Genomic DNA, 18,690 nt, shown 5'->3' with positions numbered 1-18,690 from the left:
GATTATTACTATTAATATAAAGCAAAAGCATTTGTTTACAATTATATCCACATTTTAAAGGAAAATATAATTATTTTTTTAAAAATGTTATTTAAATACTGAATGTTGTTAATGATAAGCTATTTTTTAGGAGTATTGAAATAGTTCTTATAAAATTTAAAATTATTTATCATTGTGGTTTTTTTATGAAGGAAAAACATAATTTTACAGAAAAGTGTGAAACATAAACTTGTAATCTATAAATGTGATATGATGTTTGAAGTCAGATTTCATTGCTTAAAAATATTCATCTCATTATTTTTTTTCTAAATGATGTGTATTCCATTTTTTTTTATTTTGCTCTTCTAAATACACAGTTAAATAAGACAAAGGTAACTTGAAGTTACAGGAAAAGAAGTGAAATATTATTTTTTTTTATGTGCTTATTTTCAGTCATGTTGTTATTGACTCTCTTTCTCTTTCCCCCCCCCCCCCCCCCCCCCCCCCCCCAACATTTATAGGTAGACACAATTTATATAGCTGAGTTTAAAAATAAACGACTCCTGATATTAAAGGATGATATTAAAATGTGGTGTTGTTAATTAGTAAATCTTGCAATCACAACGCCATTGCTTCTCCATCACTTCAGAGCACAACAAAATCCAAGCCAAGAGAAAAATTTCTGAATAGTAAAATTTTCAGGTTAATGGTTCTATTCTGCTTGACTTTCCCAGTAATTAATAACTTATTAATTTATTATATTGATATTAAAACAGTACATTTTAACCTACACCTTAATTTGTAAAAAATGTGATATTTTTCTTTACCTTTTTGTTTTGAACTGTTTAATGAAGATCATGATCATAGCAGGTATATTTAAATTTGTAAATATATAATCAAAGCCACACTAATAATTACCTGTATCATGTATGTTAATTATGCTGTTGTTGGTGTCTTTGGTTTGAAAGAGCTGGTGGTATTTGGAACTCTTTCATGCAAGAAATTATAATTATGTTAATCCAAATCTTCAGTGCTTTTGTTTTCTCGAGTAGTGCTTTTAGCTGTGTTGGTCTTTGTTTTCTGTGTTTAATTGAGCTTTGGTATCAAGTAGGACAAAACCTATGCTAGTATGTTTTTCTGACTTCATCATATAAAAAGATTGTGTGGCAAGACCTATGTGCAGTCGCGTTACCTTCAGTTAATTAAGGCAGGAACCTAATAGAGCTGAGAGGGCTCAGCCACTTCTTACAGACTCCTCAAGCCTTCTGACAAAATTTGAGATTTTGGTACAGAAGCATTACATTTTCCTTCTAGAGTCCAGTATCACATGAACCCTCAAAGTTTTATAATTCTCATATCAATAAACTATTATAAATACTAGGAATGCACTTAATATAATGGCTGACGGAAAAATATCGAACTAAGTCTGTATATATGGTTGATATTCACTTCATTAATTATATTATTAAGAGATCAAAATTTCCTAGTAAATAAATAATTGAACACTGTTGATAATTAGTTTTAACCATTTTTATTTTATAATATTCTTTTGATGCTCCCTCCTGTTCCACAAATCAAAAGTTATATAAAACAACAGAATGGAAGTTCTACAGTAATTAATCTACACATGATGAAGTCATTGAGGAATGCATTGACTGGGGCAATTATTAGAGTTTTTACAGCACAGATTAATCTATTCAAAACATAAAACAATGAGTTTTGATGGTAAACATTTCCAAATAGTTAAGAAAATATCTCTAAGAGTATACAATTTTTTAGACAAACAACCATAAACATTTAAAACATTTACTTTCTATTATACTTATAGTAGGTTTAGCTATAACTTTTGATTTTGATAACACAATCTTATTTCCTGTTTACAAAAAAAAACAATCTTAAACAAAACAAAAAATTTGAATTCTATGTAAATTTACAAGTTTACAGAGGTCATCACAAGATTATATGGCAAATTTGAATTGAAATGATAATAAAAAGTAGGGAAAAAAAATAGATTTTCAAAATAGAGATTTTTATAAATGAATAGAACAACCAGTTGAATAAACAAAAAATGGGATGAATCAAATAGAAGGTTTACAATTTCATGGAAAATACATATATTTGACAAATTGTGACATGTTATTATGGACAAGTATGAATAATATCACTGTATAATATGCACATGTTAAGTTTATCCCAACATTGTTATGCATCATTAGATTTATCCCCCTTTACAAAAAAGTAAATAAAATAAAAAGTGTCAGCAAAAAGTTACCTAACAAAAAGTTATTGCCTGATGCAATAAATGTACTAAAGTTTTGAAAAAAACAATAAGAAAAACAATTTAGAAACCAATTATAAATTGTATTCAGAAAAGATGTACAGCTGATAAAAAAGACTATAGTTGATAGACAAAATAAAACAAGCAAAAATAGAACATTGTTGAAAGTTATTATACAAATAATTGAAAAACTACATAAACATTTTAAGATTTAAATAGACTGATAAATTTAAAAAAAAAAAAAACAGAAAAATGTATTCAAAATCACTTCTGAAATTATAGAAAAACTACAGGAAACTGCTTTAAAAATCTTCCCCAGTTTGTGTTTGAGGCAGTGAAACCATAGTAGAAGAATCATCACATAACCGTTAATTTCCAACAGTTACTTGTACACACAAATTTTAAGAAAAATGCAGATTTCTTCATCGCAAATTTGCACACTGCTAATAATTTTAAGATACTGATTTCTTGAAGGAAACAAGTTTTTCTATTCTTATCTTTTAATTTTTCATGACTGTTATACTTCATTTTAAGGGGAGAAAAAATTCAATTCTTTTTATTACTTTAGCTACTAATGATTTTTATCAATTTAAGACTAACACTTTGATTGCATTGGCTTTGTTCCTGTACAAATAAAAGCGATAATCTCCATACAGTGGTACTAGTAAATATTTTAACTTATTCTAAAATAAAGTTCAGAAAATATTAACTCTGATTCTTTTGAAGCAGTTACTAAAAGTATATCATTTATTAAAAATAGATGATTTACATCTTAATAATGTACTAACAATGCACTGATGTTTTACTTGGTTTTCCATCATAAAAATATTCTGTCAAATGCAACCTTTACATATTTGGTATATAGGTTTTAATTTTATTAAAGACATGTTGATTCGTAGGATATATTAAATTAATTTTGATCTTTGTATTTTGTTCCATGTATTTTCTGTTCTGGGAAATTATAGAAAAATAATTTGGTAAAATATCAGCAGTTAAAGTTCAACAGCAATTTGATTGGTTACTTTGATTAGTTCTTGCTAAGTTTTTGTAAGTAATTTTATTTTAATTGGGTGAATATCAGCACTTGAATGTTGAACAGTAGTTTTGTGAACAAAAAAAAAAACAACAGAATGTATGTGAAACACACACTTGAGATATACAACAAAATAATATGTATCACATTTCAAGTAGAATATAAATCAGCACATATCTGTTTAAAGATCATCAGTTTTTACACAATAGAATAAATTTTATAACAATGGCGTCTAAAAAGTTTGTTCTTATAAATGCTCATTAATATAAAACTCAGCAGGATAAAAAATTATTTTATAAAAATGTGTTAAAGAAAACTAGTTGTTTAGTGTATTTAGTTTACAAATATTGGACTTGATACAACAAAACACTACATAATTGATAATCCTTTTTTTTAAGGTGTTTTTTTTTAAACCGTGGAGAAATTTTTTTAGATTTTATAAAAACAATAGAATCACTTATCACTAAACAAAAATGTTTACATTAAGGAAATAAACTGGGAAAAACAAACAACCAAAAGAAGATCAGGTAATGGTTCGAATGTTTTTGGTGGAATTACAGGTGAGCAAAGAAGAAAACAAAAAATTTTGGAATTGAAATTCGACCACAATGAGTTTCAACATTTTTTTAAAAAACGTAACAACATATATGTGTATAGGTAACGTGATTACACAGTTTTCACAGAGGAAAAAATTGCAATTGGCATTTTTATAGAAGTATGCTATTCAATTTTGTTCAGGCAATACAATAATAGTTACTAAGCTACATGTAAATTTTACAGCAAATAGTACATCTGATTCTCACTATATATAAATGTTACCACAGCTTAACATACAATACAACGGCTATCTACCGTATAAAAAATGTATAGAAATAGCAGATAAGACATCTGTTGTCCACTACATCCAAATTGTATGCAGTTCAGCAGATAATCAAATTCTATCTTACTCTGCTCTGTTGGTCCCCATTATCCTGAATGACAACATATTAGAGATCCTTACATTTTAATTAGTTGTATGTCTATGTATACACAAAATGATCATAATCATGTCTATTTATTAAGCAACGTTAAATATGTATATATATATATATATATATATATATATATATATATATATATATATATATATATATATATATATAAATATATATTAATTAATAAAGTTGTATGTCTTTATAAAGTTTAAGTCTATTTCAACACTTTAATGTTATACAAAATATATTTTAAATTATCTTTTTTTAAAATATTCAAAAAGTTCATTAAGTATAACTGTTTTTTTTTTAATTTGAAATCTTTTTACAATAGTATACAAATAAATCTGATTAAATGTTAATTTGATTACAAAATATAAGATAACATTATAACTTAGGTACCACATATAAGATAAAAAGATCAAAGGGTATTTTCAATTCCTTTACTCAATAATTTTTTAAATAATCTTCCCACCATTTGGCTGTACTATGTTACTATATTTAAGATAACTAAAACAGAAGTAACAGCAAGGAAGACAAGTTTTGAGCAAATAAACCTGGTCTGTTATTTGGTCTAGAAAATAAAATGCTTTTTTTAAGTGAATTTAAAAACAGAAACTATTATCATTATGTCATTAAATTATTTAAAAGAAATTAAACAAATAAGTGATTTATATTTTTAAAATTTAAAAGAAATAAGAAAGTCATTTGATAAATGAGTATTATATCCATATTCTACTCTTGTAAATATTATATAATGTTATTATTCATATTAAGATGGTTGTTTTTTTTACATTTTAAATAACAAATAAAATGAGATATTAATTGTAAAATTAAAAACAATACATTCTAAAAATCTGTTGCCTAAATTGTAATGCGGTGTTTTAGATTTTTCCTTAAAAATTGTTACATTTGTCTTTTTTTTTAAACTGTTTTTCATTCCCAGTGAATCAATCTGTTATTTTTGCTTACCAAACATATGATGACTACCAAAAAATATTAACGACATTTCATTTTTTAACAAAATAATGTTACAGTAACTAAAACTAAACAAAAGAAAATTCAATTCTGGATAATTATTTTTAAAAATGTACATCCATGAAATATCCAGGAAATAACAACATCATTGTATCATCACAGCGAGGTAAAGCTGGCCAATAGCAAACTGAATAAAAAAAAAAAAATTTAATTCCCCTTTTTTTACAAAGTCAGTAGAAATATGAGGATTGACTGACAAAACTGTCAGTTAATTATAGCATATTATAAAAGATTTGTCCGTGGATACTCAGCTATACCACAGCTAATTTCCCTCTTTGTAAGAAAAATTATAAATAGATTACAAAAATGACATTATTTACTTAACATTAAAAAGTATCCTTTGATAAAATGCATTATATTGGTTCTGCTGAGTTTTACAAGGTAACAACTCTACTTAAAAAAATCTGGCAAAGTTGTGAATGCCCTTCATTTGTTAAAACTGTTACTCTAAACAAATTTTAATGATATTATTATCATACAATCAAAGTATAGCACCATATATTTACAAACATTATGACCCTAAATGCTTCAATAAAGTAAAAAAAATTACCATATGTATAATTATTTTTTAAACATGATCCATATTTATTTATAAAAATAGTTTTTCCCACTTGTACCAAGAAAATGTACACATAACTTTTTTTTTATCCACAGAAGCCAGCAAAAGCAAACCTTACCATTGACAGAACCTGATAAATAAGTTCTTGGTCTTACAAAATACTATAAATAATACATTTAATCATATGCTTATAAACCAACTGAAAATACATGAGAAAAAGTTTAACACCTTTGAAAAGATATCGCACCGAAATAAATCATAGGCTTACTATAGTTAAAATATATAATTTGGCAAGCTCTATTCACTGAAAAATCACTGCCACCTAAAAAAAAGATTTTCAATTACAATGAATAAGGAAAAAAATATATTAGAATACATTAAAAAGAAGGTGTTACATTTTACTCAGAACATATAAAGACTTTAAAAAAAAAAAAATTAGATTTTTAAAATAAACGTTTTCTTAATACAAAATGATGCCTATTGTACGAGCATCATGGAGGTGGGCTTATTTAATTTTCACTACATCCAGATCTGTCCCAAGTCCTAATCTTAACCACAACATCAGCAGTAAATAAAACAATAAAAGAGTACTGTTTCTTCCATACTGGCCAGTTAAAAGAACCCAGAGAATTAGAATGTCTTCTGATTTAACAAATGGAGATCTTTATTTCCATGTTGCAAAACTACAATCACAGGAAGTGCTTTTTTGATGAAGGGAAACTTTTAGGAATGAAAGCTCGTAAACTGAGAATATCTGTGTTCAATTATTATGAAGTGTTTTTAAAGCTAGTAAAAATATAAGTAAATGTTTTCATGGAATTATTTAAGTTTCTATTATAAATAATAAGGGTCTCTTTTCAAACACTTTACATACCTATAATACACAGAAAATGAGTTAAGTATTATTTCATATAATATTATTGAATGTTATTTTTGTAAAAGTACAATGAAAAATAAATCAAAATATAAACAATTATAACTGACATTGGAAAACTGATATAGGTTTTTACTTTTTTTGATTTACTCCCAAGTATTAGTTATAAATAAAATCAACATGTGAGATGTTTACAAATGGTAATATCTAACTGCACTAATGGCACAGTTATAAAGGAAATCAGATTTGTAATAATAGTTATAATAATAATAATTGCCTGAACTGTTGAAACTGGAGGTACTGAACACAGGTTATTTTATCAGATACAGTGAACTATTAAACATTTCAAAATATTTTTTTTTTATTTGGTTTAAATTAAAGTAGAAAAATAATTACTTAACTAATTTCAACAGTGCAGGCAATTTTTACATTTCAGCACTGTAGTTTTGGCAGTAAGGTCTGATGTCTAAAAATGTGCTAAAAATATGAATAAAATGTGTTCTACCCTGTTGTTCAGACATGATCAATCATTTTTACAAAATAGGAAAAAAAAATATTGTTCTAATATACAATCATTATGAACTTAAATTGTACAAACTTCATATATTTTGTTCTAATCTAATATTATTTTGTTTAGGAATGTAGATATTGTTACCATCTGCTTGTGGTTCACCCAAGCCTGCTTCATTAAAATCCCTATTGCCAACCACTTCTGAACCTGGCCGGGAATTTACATTTTTTAACTTATTTACATCACTGTCTATATTAATTTCATTATCATTATTATCATTTGCTTGTACATTATTGTCATTATTTTTTGTAATAATTACACCTTCGTTTTCATTATTATTTACATCAATTTTATCCTCCCTATAAATACCACCACCTTCATTATCACCTGCATTATTCTCCAAGTCTTTTAAACTACTGTCTTCACCTATTTCAGCATTCATATTCTCCAAATCGTCTCCTAATTCAGCATTTGTGTCAGCATCAGGCTGAACATTCATGCCTGGTTCTATGTAGTCATTCAAGTCATTCTTATCCCCTTCACCAAGTGGAATGTTCAGATTTCTGTTGTCTTCTATAAAGACTTCACGCCTGGGGTTCACCTGATCATCACCAGGATTATTACCTCTCTTCTGTATATTAAATTGTTCATCAGAAGACTGGTTTCCACTGGGATATTTGTGTTGGCTCAGCTCTTTCTCCTGTGTGTGAAAAATTATTTTTAAAATTTAAGAATCATGTTAGTAAAAATGTTAATTCTGTAAATGGTAATTGTTAAAAAAAATCTAAAAAGAAATTTAGAGTGAAATACAAGGAAATTTTTAAATTACCTAATGTATATGGAATAAACACATTGGTAAAAATGTGTACATAAAATGAGTTTAAAAATCCAACAGTTCATAGCTTTTCAATGTTTTTTTTTTAAATATTTTCAACAAAATATTACTCTTATATTTGCTTGTTTATCTACCTTCATTCAAATTTTCATTTTAGATTTGTATAAACTATAAGTGAAAGCCAAATTTGTGCTTATTATCTAGTTACTAACACCATTTTTAAAATTAAAAACCAAAAGCCAATATTATTTGAGCATTAATTATGATTCTGATTACCACACCTGAAGGACATGTAACTCTGCATTGATTTCAACAAGATGCTTCAGCTGTTTCAGAAAGAGGTCTGCCAATTTCCCACAGTTGGATGGCTTAGCTTCATTCAGGTTTCTATTCATCACTTGCAGAAATTGTGAGTCTAGATCTCCACCAAGCTGAAACTGTGAACAAAACAACTGGTTACTGATTTTAAACAAGAAATTTACACTTGTATATATATTACATGGGAGGGCATGGTCAGATGGTAGAGCTCATGACTGATAACCAGAAAGTCTGAAGTTTAAATCCCTTGATCGAATCTGTTAGATATCCCTGTGTCCGTCTAGTTCTGATGTGTACCTGACACGTTAGGGAAACAAAGGGAGCTGGGCATAGTGCAGAGGTCATTAAAACAAATGAACTCTACTTTATCTGCCCCATGTGTCATGAACAGGTAAAGATAATAATGATAAACATTTTAGTACATTTTTATAACTATAAAATGAAGCAGTGGTTTCATAAAACAAGAACAATAATAAAATATTTAACAAATGGAATTTTACTGTTTACTATAAAATTAACAAGTTCCCTACATTATTCTAAAAAAAAAATGATAAATCAAACATAAATTTTAAAATATAATAAGTTTAAACTTAACAATGACGATAATATTTGTTCTTACGTTTTTAAATGTATTGAAAACAACCCCAAATGCTGGCTCCTTCTCTTCATAGAACATTCGTCGTGAGCCATGCAGGACCGATATCCCATCCTGCTCAGCAGACTTGCAGTTGCTAAGATACCTGCAGTGATCAGTACGGAAGTTCCAGGAACAGGACATCAGGTACAGTTGATCTGTTCAAGACAAGGTCAAAGGTCAAAGTTAAGTTCTCTGTCATACCCAATGCTACCGCAGGGCTGATGAAGTAGTTTATCTATTTTTTAGGGAACGGCATAAAACACTAACTCTGTGTGCAGTACCATGACCAAAGTTTACTTTCCTTGACTTAAGTCCCTTGCTTCTTACAATATGATAGACATTCTACAGTCTTAAGTATGAAACAAAAACCTGAAGCTATTGCCTAACAACTGTACACTCAACCATAATATCAAGGACATCCTGCAAATTTAATGGTGCTGATAATGCCTTTAGTGATGGATAAATACACCCAAAGAGAGACTGATCAATGTCTTTGAGGAAAACTTGTATTAAAAAAATGAAATAAGCACTTTTAAGTATCTTATTGGACACAGTGCAACTCATGTAAGTTCCAGATAGGAGTTCTCTAATCAAACAACATGGCAGGTAGATTACTGTTAAATATTTACAGTACTTAGTTTAATGAGTTCCATTGTAAACATAAGAAAAAACTTTTTTTTTTAATTTATATTTCTTTAAAATATCAAATCATCTCAAATTCATCCAATCCAACATTTTATTTTTACTTACCTGGATGAGCTGCAAAAAAGATATTGATAAGGTCTTGGTCCCCCCAGGGGATCATCATACGATATTTATTGTAAAAAATCTGCATGTCTGAAAGCCAGGATGTTTTCCTTAGTCTGGTCAAGTTCATTAGCATCACGCCAGAGTTGACACCTAAATACAACAATTTAATTAGTCTGGTCAAGTTCATTAACATCATGCCAGAGTTGACACCTAAATACAACAATTTTATTAGTCTGGTCAAGTTCATTAACATCACCCCAGAGTTCACACCTAAATACAACAATTTAATTAGTCTGGTCAAGTTCATTATTGTCAGAGTTCACACCTAAATACAACAATTTAATTAGTCTGGTCAAGTTCATTAACATCACTCCAGAGTTGACACCTAAATAAAACACTTTCAATTACTCTGGCCAAGTTCATTAACAGCACACCCTAAATACAACACTTATAAATAGTCTGGTCAATCTAGCACTTGAGAAGATGTTTACCAAATTCCCCATAGTATGGGTGGTTGGCGAATCTGTTGTACCATCCTGCTGTACCATCTTCTGCTTCTGGTACAACGCCAACCAGCTGCGACTGGTTCATTTTAGAAAAGTGCACCCACAGATCAGAGAGTGAGTTTAAAAACAGGGTGTCTGTATCCACGTATATCAGGCTGTCAACAGACTTCAACAAATCCTGTAGAACAATGTTTTTAGTCAATATTTAAATTGTGACAAGCAATATTTTGTATGATGCTCCCAAAAATTCTGTCAGGTACCCTTAAAGACTACATAAAACTATTTCATTTGGCAGGATAATTTTAAAAAAAAATAAAAAATAAAATTTATAGTGATTAACATTAAACTGCCGTAGCTTTGTTATACAACCTAGTTTTCTAAATAAAACCAACACTAAATAATGTTACGTAATTAAACCAATCATCATCATCTTTTCCTGTTTGCTTAGTGTGGTCAGCACATGTCCAGTCTACTTTACTTTCCCTAACATGAGTTAGGTATTCATCAGAGTTGGGTGGACTCAGGCAGGTTCTACTGACTTAACCAGGATTTGAACTCCAGACTTTTTGGTTAGCAGTCTGGCGCTCTACTGCTACGCCAAGCCTATTCTACCACAAAACCTTTGTATTTTATATTGCAATATTATTCAACATACTAAAAGTTTAAGATTATCCAATAAAAACTTACAGGCAAAAACAGCCTCTGTGAAGCACATGGCTTGAAAAGTTTTTTCCAGGAATCAGAGGTGGCTCCGCCAGGAAAAGAAATGTTGTATATATTGTAGGATAATCTTTGCCTGTATACCTTAGGCCATGCTTCAAACTGCATTAAACAAGATTATATAAGATTTCACTGATAAATGCTGATAAAATGTTTAAAACTGATGTATAATTTGATAAAGAATTAATATTTATAAAAATTGTTACCCTCTACAGTCAGGGAAAAATGTAACATTATATTTTTAAAATTCCCAAATAATGTTTGTTTAAAATGAAAACCCTTTTTACTGCATAGGAAGGGATTATTTATCCAGTGTAATCCCAGTTTACATTACTTTCCCAATTGAGGTTAGGTAATTAACAAAGCTGACTAAACTAAAAATAGGGATATGCCTTTTCAACCTCCATTTCCTTTCTCTTATAAATTAACAGTAGAGTATAAAAATTATTTTTTTTAAACCAAGCCAATAAAACTGTACCTGGTCTTGAAAGTATTTCTGAGTAGCAGGCTCTGTGATGATATGAAACACCAGTCCCACAGAGAATGGGGTCACCATTACTGCAGATTTAAGCATCACCATGGTTTCCTCTCCTCGACTGCCACACACCACCACACACAGCTGCACAACGTTCCCATAATATTGCTGAGCACTAGAATGTAGATAAATAGTAATTTTATCTTAAACTTCAAGTTAAGTAGTTATAAAATATAAGATGCTGTGAGTGACTCATTAAAAAAAAGGGCATGATATAATCAATTAAGGTAATTTTTTAAAAAAAAACTTCATCACTATGTGCTTTCTCTAAATTTAAATTCTTTATATATGTTGATACATAATAAGGATAGTTGTGATGGTATTAAATGGCTCCACCTTATATTGTGAAGTTTGGCTTATATGAGTAATAAAATACAAATATTTTAAGCAAATAGCAGCTTATATACTGGATAGAGCTTCTGTTCATAACAAATGGTAAAGTCTACAGCACCATAACAACCTTTTTCCTTACCTCTATATAATTTATCTAGAGACTATAAATTCTGTTCATAACAAATGCAACAAAACCGCTAAACCATAACAACCTTTTTCCTTACCTCTATACATCCACAGACTATAAATTCTGTTGATAACAAATGCAACAAAACCGCTAAACCTAAACAAACTGTTTCCTTACCTCTGTATCACTGGCTGAAAATGCTGCTCTTTAAACAGGAACACCTGGTCATCCTTCTCATTAGCTTCCGACTCATTAGCCAGAACTAAATCAGGGTAGAGCTCCGTAGTTTTCTTACGCTGAAGCTGCTGTTGCTCCTGTTTCTCCTCTTCCCCCTCCTGCTTGTGGTCTGGGACTTTGACAAGTGAGTTCTTGGCATACACCCCACTCAGCTGCTTGTCTTCTAGATCATAATGAAATGTCTGGTACACATTTGGCTTGTCAATGTCTTGAACGTTGACCAGGTAGAACAGAATGATACCAACACCAATGACAAGGGTTACACCAATCTTGAATAACATCCTTCGATGCATTTGTGGAGGTTTTAAAAGTTCAGGTCCCTTTCTCAAATGGGTTGTAATCTAGAGAAAAAGTTGCCACAAATAACTTAATTTATTTTCAGCATAGAAGATGAATGATCTAAGAACAATAACAAAAACTATTTTAGATGAAATTTTCATAGGGAAGTTTTTACACATTATTTTAATGGGATGGTATGGTCAAATGACAAAGTGCAAGAAAAACTAAAATTTAAAAAATATCAAATTTGGTCCAGTTTTGATATCTATTCTAAAGGATATCTGACCCAAGTCAGGAAAATTAAAGTTAGCTGTGCAAAATGCTAACCATACAATCCCTTGTCAAGTTGCATATCAACCATCAGATCTTAAATGGTTCTATATTTTTTTTAACATTATGTTGGCACAGGAATACTGGTAAAATATGTTTATTAAATGTATGTATATAAATGCATTATTAATGCTTTTTACAGAAATCCAGATGCATATTTTAACTTGTACCTCCCTAGTTAAAAACTTTAATAGAACCCAAGATGAATAAATAGTTAAAGGGAAATCACCACTTGTAATATTCTTGAGGTGAAGCCTGGATTGCAAAAGCAGAAAGTCCCACAAGTAAAACTGAATCTCTGCTTTTATGTATACAAACATCTACATATATTATAAACTGTCTTAGACTTTACCAACATTGTATGAAACCAAATCATATCTAACATAATTCCTTGTATTTTTTATATAAAGTGTAAAATGCTTTACTAATTGAAACACTTCTGCTTTAGACAGACCTACTCAATCAATTAAAATACTAATAATTTTGACATCACATTTACTACTGATTCACAACCATATGTCTATATTTCAACCATTTCCTATATTAGCTCAACACAGCTTTAGGAAAGCTAAATAAACATATTACCCCATACATCTGTCTAGACATAATATTTTTATGAGTTATACATTTCAAACAGTTACTTACTTCTGCTCTAAATGTGACCTCTTCTCATTGGTTAGTATTGATCAACACTAGCCTGTGAGAAACAATGAGTTAAATAGGATTTGTTTTTTAAAGTACACATAGATAGATAATGTAACATTTATGTAACAGCTTTATTAATTAATTATCAAACAGAAAACAATTAATTTAACTTATCTGAAAGCTGGTAAGGTATAACTTACCTATCGGTTTAACTAGGATTGCTCATTGCTACACTAATCTTAGGCATAACTCTAACACTAGACTTGATCCTAAACCTAATCTTACTTCAGACACCAGCAGATACTAAAATGCCCTACAAGCATTTTAGTACCAACCCAGTTATTTACTTTGTTAAGTAACAATGACAATCAATGCAGCATAATGCATTAAGTAGCTGCTATAAACAAGAGTAAAAAGTGAATATGACATCATTTATCAAATTTGTAAAAATTGGTACAGCTGAGTAAAGGATCTACAGATAGAAATATGTTAATAATCTTTAGATACCTGATGTCATTGGGACATTGGTACAATCTTAATTCTTTGGAACTATTAGACCTAGATCCTATACCTTTGTACTAAACAAAATAAAAAATATTTGGTTCTTTCTAAATTGTTATTTAAATAGGACTAATTTACTATAACAAAACCTTTAGCCTAATTAATAATTAAATGATTCTTTATTTAAAAAAAAAATTAAACTGTATTGAGATAAAATTATCACAAGTAAAAAATAAGCATGTGTAATTTAAATTTTAATGGTAGGCTGATGTTTTGAGGGGTTTTTTTTTTGCAGCCAAGTAATAAAAATTGTGCAAATGAATTATGTCACGCTTAACAGAATTAATAAATCAACAAGGCATATAATCTAGTGTTTAGGCGTTAACTGGTAGGGCTCTGGAGACTCATTATGTATAGGCTATCATGCACTTTAGTGAGACCCCAGATTTCTTTTGGATCTACAATGTCTATATTGATCCATTAGCAGCAGACAAGGTGGGCATTTTAACATTATATATTTAATTTCAAAATTTGCTAGAGTCTAGTAAAATTTAGATCTAATTCATGAATTCTGGATCTAATTTAGTTTAGTTATTAAGTAATCTAGGAACAAAAAATAAAACTAATTACCTGCCCCGTAACATTTGTTGTTCTTAGACGCATTAAGAATATTTTATTAAAAAAATAAATAAAGATTCCTTTATAGACCTAACTATCCATTGGGCAGATGAAGTGGAGTTAATATGTTTCTTGACCTCTGCATATAAAGGGATAATGTGGTCAGCACTATGCCCAGCCACCTTTAGTTTCCCTAACATGAGTTAGGTACCCATCAGAGTTGGGTAAACTCAGGGACGCTCCACTAACTTGAACCCGGATTTGAAACTGATACACTGTTAATCATTCTGTTTTATATTTTTGTATTTATGCAATAAATGTACAAACTCTGTGTTTTTTAATTTGACAGTTTTGCTAAAACTGAAAAAAAATTTTTACTATAGAGTTGTATGTTATTTAAATTCATAGTAAATCTACCATCCTTCCCTTTTTTGTATGAGTAAATTTCTGACATAAAAAAAAAAATTGATGTGGGGTCGTCCAAAATGACGTCACACTCGTAAGGGAGAGGGGGGTCAGCAATTTTGTGACGATGTGTGATGAGGGGGAGGGGGGTGGGGTTTCAGATGGTGTGACGTCCCTTTTTTGCATTATAAAAAAGCAATGTTAGAAAAACAAGTTTTAGCCGTTATTTCGCGTTTTAGAAAACGGTTTTAATAAATTGTAATATGAATTGATCAAAATACTCTATGTTGACAGAGTTCTGACAAGATTTTGGAAAAAATTATCGATGTTTTAAGAAAAATTCAACAGAAATTTTGAGGAGGGGGGGGGGGGGTTGTAGGCTGAGGTGTGACGTCATTTTAGGGGGGGTTCTGACTTTTTGTGATGACGTGTAACGGAGGGGAGGGGGGAGGTAAAAATCGTAAAAAAAGCGTGTCGTCACAAAAAGCAAGACCCCCCCCCCAAAATGACGTAGCACCATCTGAACCCCCCCCCCCTCATCACACACCGTCACAAAATTACCCCCCCCCCCTCCCCCTACGAGTGTGACGTCATTTATGGACGACCTCTAACATTATTTTTTTTAAAATGACAACGTGAGTTGTCACACTTTCTCTAACACTCCAAGCCATCCCTCACCAAATTCCACCCCCACCCCCTCGGCCCACTTTCGACAGCATCATTGTGCCTTTTAATACTTTTATTCAGTTTAGTTGAAATTGGAACACTTAATTGTACAAAGTGTGCATCTCTATTTTTGTAACCAACAAACAAAGCACTTCAGTCAGTCTCTTTGTTGTTTTTTATTCATTTGTTAAAACAAAAATACAATACAAATAAATAAGTCGTGTTTTTTAAACATTCATTTTATTCATTTATGAAAACAGAAATACAATACAAAAAATAAATCGTGTTTTCCTAATGTTTTGGTGTGTTTCGGTTGTTATAATAAAATACGCTCAACTGGAGGTAAACAAGCAACGGAGAATAAAATACGCTGAAATGGAGTTTTACCGACCTGGCTGATACTGACACTCAGACTGATGATATGATTAAATAATAAATAAAATAGATTAGGCCCGAGTTAGACTAGATCTAGTTCTAGATTCTGGATCTAGATCTAGATTGATTCTAGACCTAGCACTCAGTTCAGTAGCAGTCTAGCCAGAGTCTAGGACAGGGACACTATCACTAGGAAAGTTCAAGGAGGTCTGCCTGGTCTCTAGCTAGACTCAAGGTCTAGACTAGATTTTTATTATTTTTAAGATCCTAGACTGACTAAAATTCAGGACTTTCACCAAATTATCTGTGCTGAAACACACACCAGCCAATTTTTGCTAACATACTCCCTGCGGATTCAATCAAGTTCAGGAATACACAATGCCGACAATGCAGTTGAAAGTTGAGTGACTGAGAATCTTAGAACGGAGTTGCTCCGTTGAGTGTGCCACCAAAAAATCATCATTCTGATTCACAGTTTTCAAGTAAAATTATGCAATGGAGATTCTAGATCTAGCTCATATTCTAGTGAATCTAGAAAGAGAATATAAATTCAAAGCAGCACAATACAAATAGATCTAGATCTAATAATCTAATTGCCTTACTTGCCCAAAGTTTTTATTTTATCATCTTTGTGTGTACGTCTGCGCGAGTTACCCGACTTTTTTTTTTATCAATCAGGGAAGACAACTTTCGACAACCTGTTTGACTCCAGTTGATCCCACAAGTGTGCGCTCTACGTTTCTGTTAATTTGATTCCGTCTGTACGTTTTATTGCTACTGGGTCAAGGTTCTTTTTCGTGTGAGCAGCTAGGTCGCTGTCTGGTGCTGGAATGTCGTACAGACGGCGTAGTTGTAAAAAAAAAAAAATCAAGTCTACAAAATGTTAGCTTAAGTAAAAAAAGTAAACTCATACGATGTTGTTGTTTGTTTTTTTAACTGTAACCCAGCGAATTGGAAGGAGGGGTGGGGTGGTTGTGGATGGCAATAACAAAAACACGAGGAAAACTGCAGTTTTAAAAATTCGTATGTCTTGTATGTCACTTAGCCTTTGTAAATTGTGTATATATATATATATATACATACATATATGTATATATACATATATATATATATAGTGTATATTGAATATTGTATTGCCGACTAAGTGTTGTGTTCTTAGTAATAACAAATGCAGTGCGACATGCCATGACAAAAAGGATAAGTAGGTTAAATTAAATAAATTGTCTTTAAGATCCCCAACGTCACACTCCGGTGGGGGGGGGGGGGGGGGGGGGGGGATTCAGAATTTCGTGACGAAAGTGAGGGGGAAGGGACGAAGGATCAGAAAAAGTGACGACACGCTCTGATTTTAATAAGCAAGTTAGAAACTGAATTTTAGAACCTGCTAACTTCTTTCGGGGAGAAAGCGGAGGAAAGAAAGAGCGAACTAAACCAAGCAAAAAAGGGACAGCAGAAGCAAGCAGCAGCCACTCGATATGATGAGCAGAGTTTCTTGCCCCCCGAAGAAAGTCTACCGCCCCCCCCCCCCCCCCGAACGAGATGGAATTTATATAGTAAACATATACTTCTACTAGTGTCCGCCCCCCCCCCCCCCCCGAAAATATCAAGTCCCCCCCCCCCCGGAAAAGTAAACTAAGAAATGACAAGAGATTGTTTATAAATGAAGTGGCCGAATAGGGAGATCTCAATATGCTATACGCAACAACCAGAAATTTGAGTTGGAGGAATAGCAACCCCAACAAGCCGGTGAGCGACCAAAAAAAAAAGAAAACTTGTAATGTCAATAGAAGAACAATCGGCACGATGGAGAGAGCACTACTTAAGGAGGCGTAACGAGGGGGGGGAGGGGTCGGGGGGGGACATATGTCCCCGGGCGCCGACCTTAGGGGGGCGCCAAATTGAAAGTTTGAGGGGGGTGCAAATGAAAAGTTCGAAGGGGGGGGGGGGCGCAAATCGAAAGTTTGTCCCCGGGCGCCGGGAGGGGTCGCTACGCCTCTGGAAATACTAAACAGCCCAGCACCACAAGACCCACCAGACTTGAGCCAGGGGATTCCCGTTACATCAATACCGGGGAAATCAGCATGCAGGAAATTCTCAAGGCCTTACATGGTTTGAAGAGTGCAAGGCATCAGGACCAGACAACATCCCAGCAGAGACATTAATGTAAAGTGGAGAAGAAGTAGCAAGTAGCAAATCGACTTCATACAATGCTCAACTTAGTCTGAAGCACGGGACAAATTACAACCAACTAGAGGAGGGGCCTCTTTGTGAAGTTGTCAAAGAGCAATGATTTATCTTTTTAAGTGGAGAACCATTATCTTGTTGTCGATTTCACGTTAAGTCCCTGAGTCATAATAGATAGAATGAAGAGGGAAATCGACCTTGAGCTTAGGAATGAAAGATCTTGTGTAGATCAGATAGACACTCTTAGGGGTCATCCATAAATGGCAAATACTATGGAATCTATTGAAATGCTATGGTTTTCCCGAAAAGTTAGTGGAAATAATCCAGCAATTTTACAATTTGCTTTTCTTGCCAAGTTAGCCATGCGGGGAAATTGTCAGAAGAGTTCCATGTCACCATTAAACTGTTTACAGAGGAACCAGAGGCCCTAGAGTTAGCGGATGATC

At 31.6% G+C, this 18,690-nt stretch overlaps 1 protein-coding gene across 1 annotated transcript; it reads right to left on the bottom strand.

Annotated features, from left to right (window-relative positions):
- Window positions 1-5,188: 5,188 nt before the first annotated feature.
- LOC131957640 (uncharacterized) lies at window positions 5,189-16,768 on the bottom strand. Its single transcript, XM_059322374.1, has 10 exons — window positions 16,663-16,768; window positions 13,496-13,547; window positions 12,182-12,582; window positions 11,488-11,659; window positions 10,977-11,111; window positions 10,275-10,467; window positions 9,784-9,933; window positions 9,016-9,188; window positions 8,360-8,515; window positions 5,189-7,943 (listed from the first exon to the last, which is right to left on the bottom strand). The coding sequence occupies exons 3-10, from the start codon at window positions 12,532-12,534 to the stop codon at window positions 7,332-7,334; spliced, it is 1,944 nt and encodes a 647-aa protein (XP_059178357.1). The 5' UTR covers window positions 12,535-12,582; window positions 13,496-13,547; window positions 16,663-16,768; the 3' UTR covers window positions 5,189-7,331.
- Window positions 16,769-18,690: the final 1,922 nt, after the last annotated feature.

The sequence above is a fragment of the Physella acuta genome, unplaced genomic scaffold (assembly GCF_028476545.2).
Source record: "Physella acuta isolate Inbredline_101_S28 unplaced genomic scaffold, ASM2847654v3 ptg001251l, whole genome shotgun sequence".
NCBI lineage: Eukaryota > Metazoa > Mollusca > Gastropoda > Physidae > Physella > Physella acuta.
Note: the sequence above shows the minus strand (reverse complement) of the source record. Positions and strands in the feature narration are given on the sequence as shown.

What these genes read in the sequence shown, in the direction of transcription:
- LOC131957640 (XM_059322374.1), bottom strand. Translation starts at nt 12,534, where the DNA reads ATGCATCGAAGGATGTTATTCAAGATTGGTGTAACCCTTGTCATTGGT. An exon ending in TTTCAGCCAGTGATACAGAG is followed by an intron (nt 11,660 to 12,181) that starts GTAAGGAAACAG and finishes TCTACATTCTAG; the next exon opens with TGCTCAGCAATATTATGGGA. An exon ending in TTTTCAATACATTTAAAAAC is followed by an intron (nt 8,516 to 9,015) that starts GTAAGAACAAAT and finishes TTTTGTTCACAG; the next exon opens with TTTCAGCTTGGTGGAGATCT.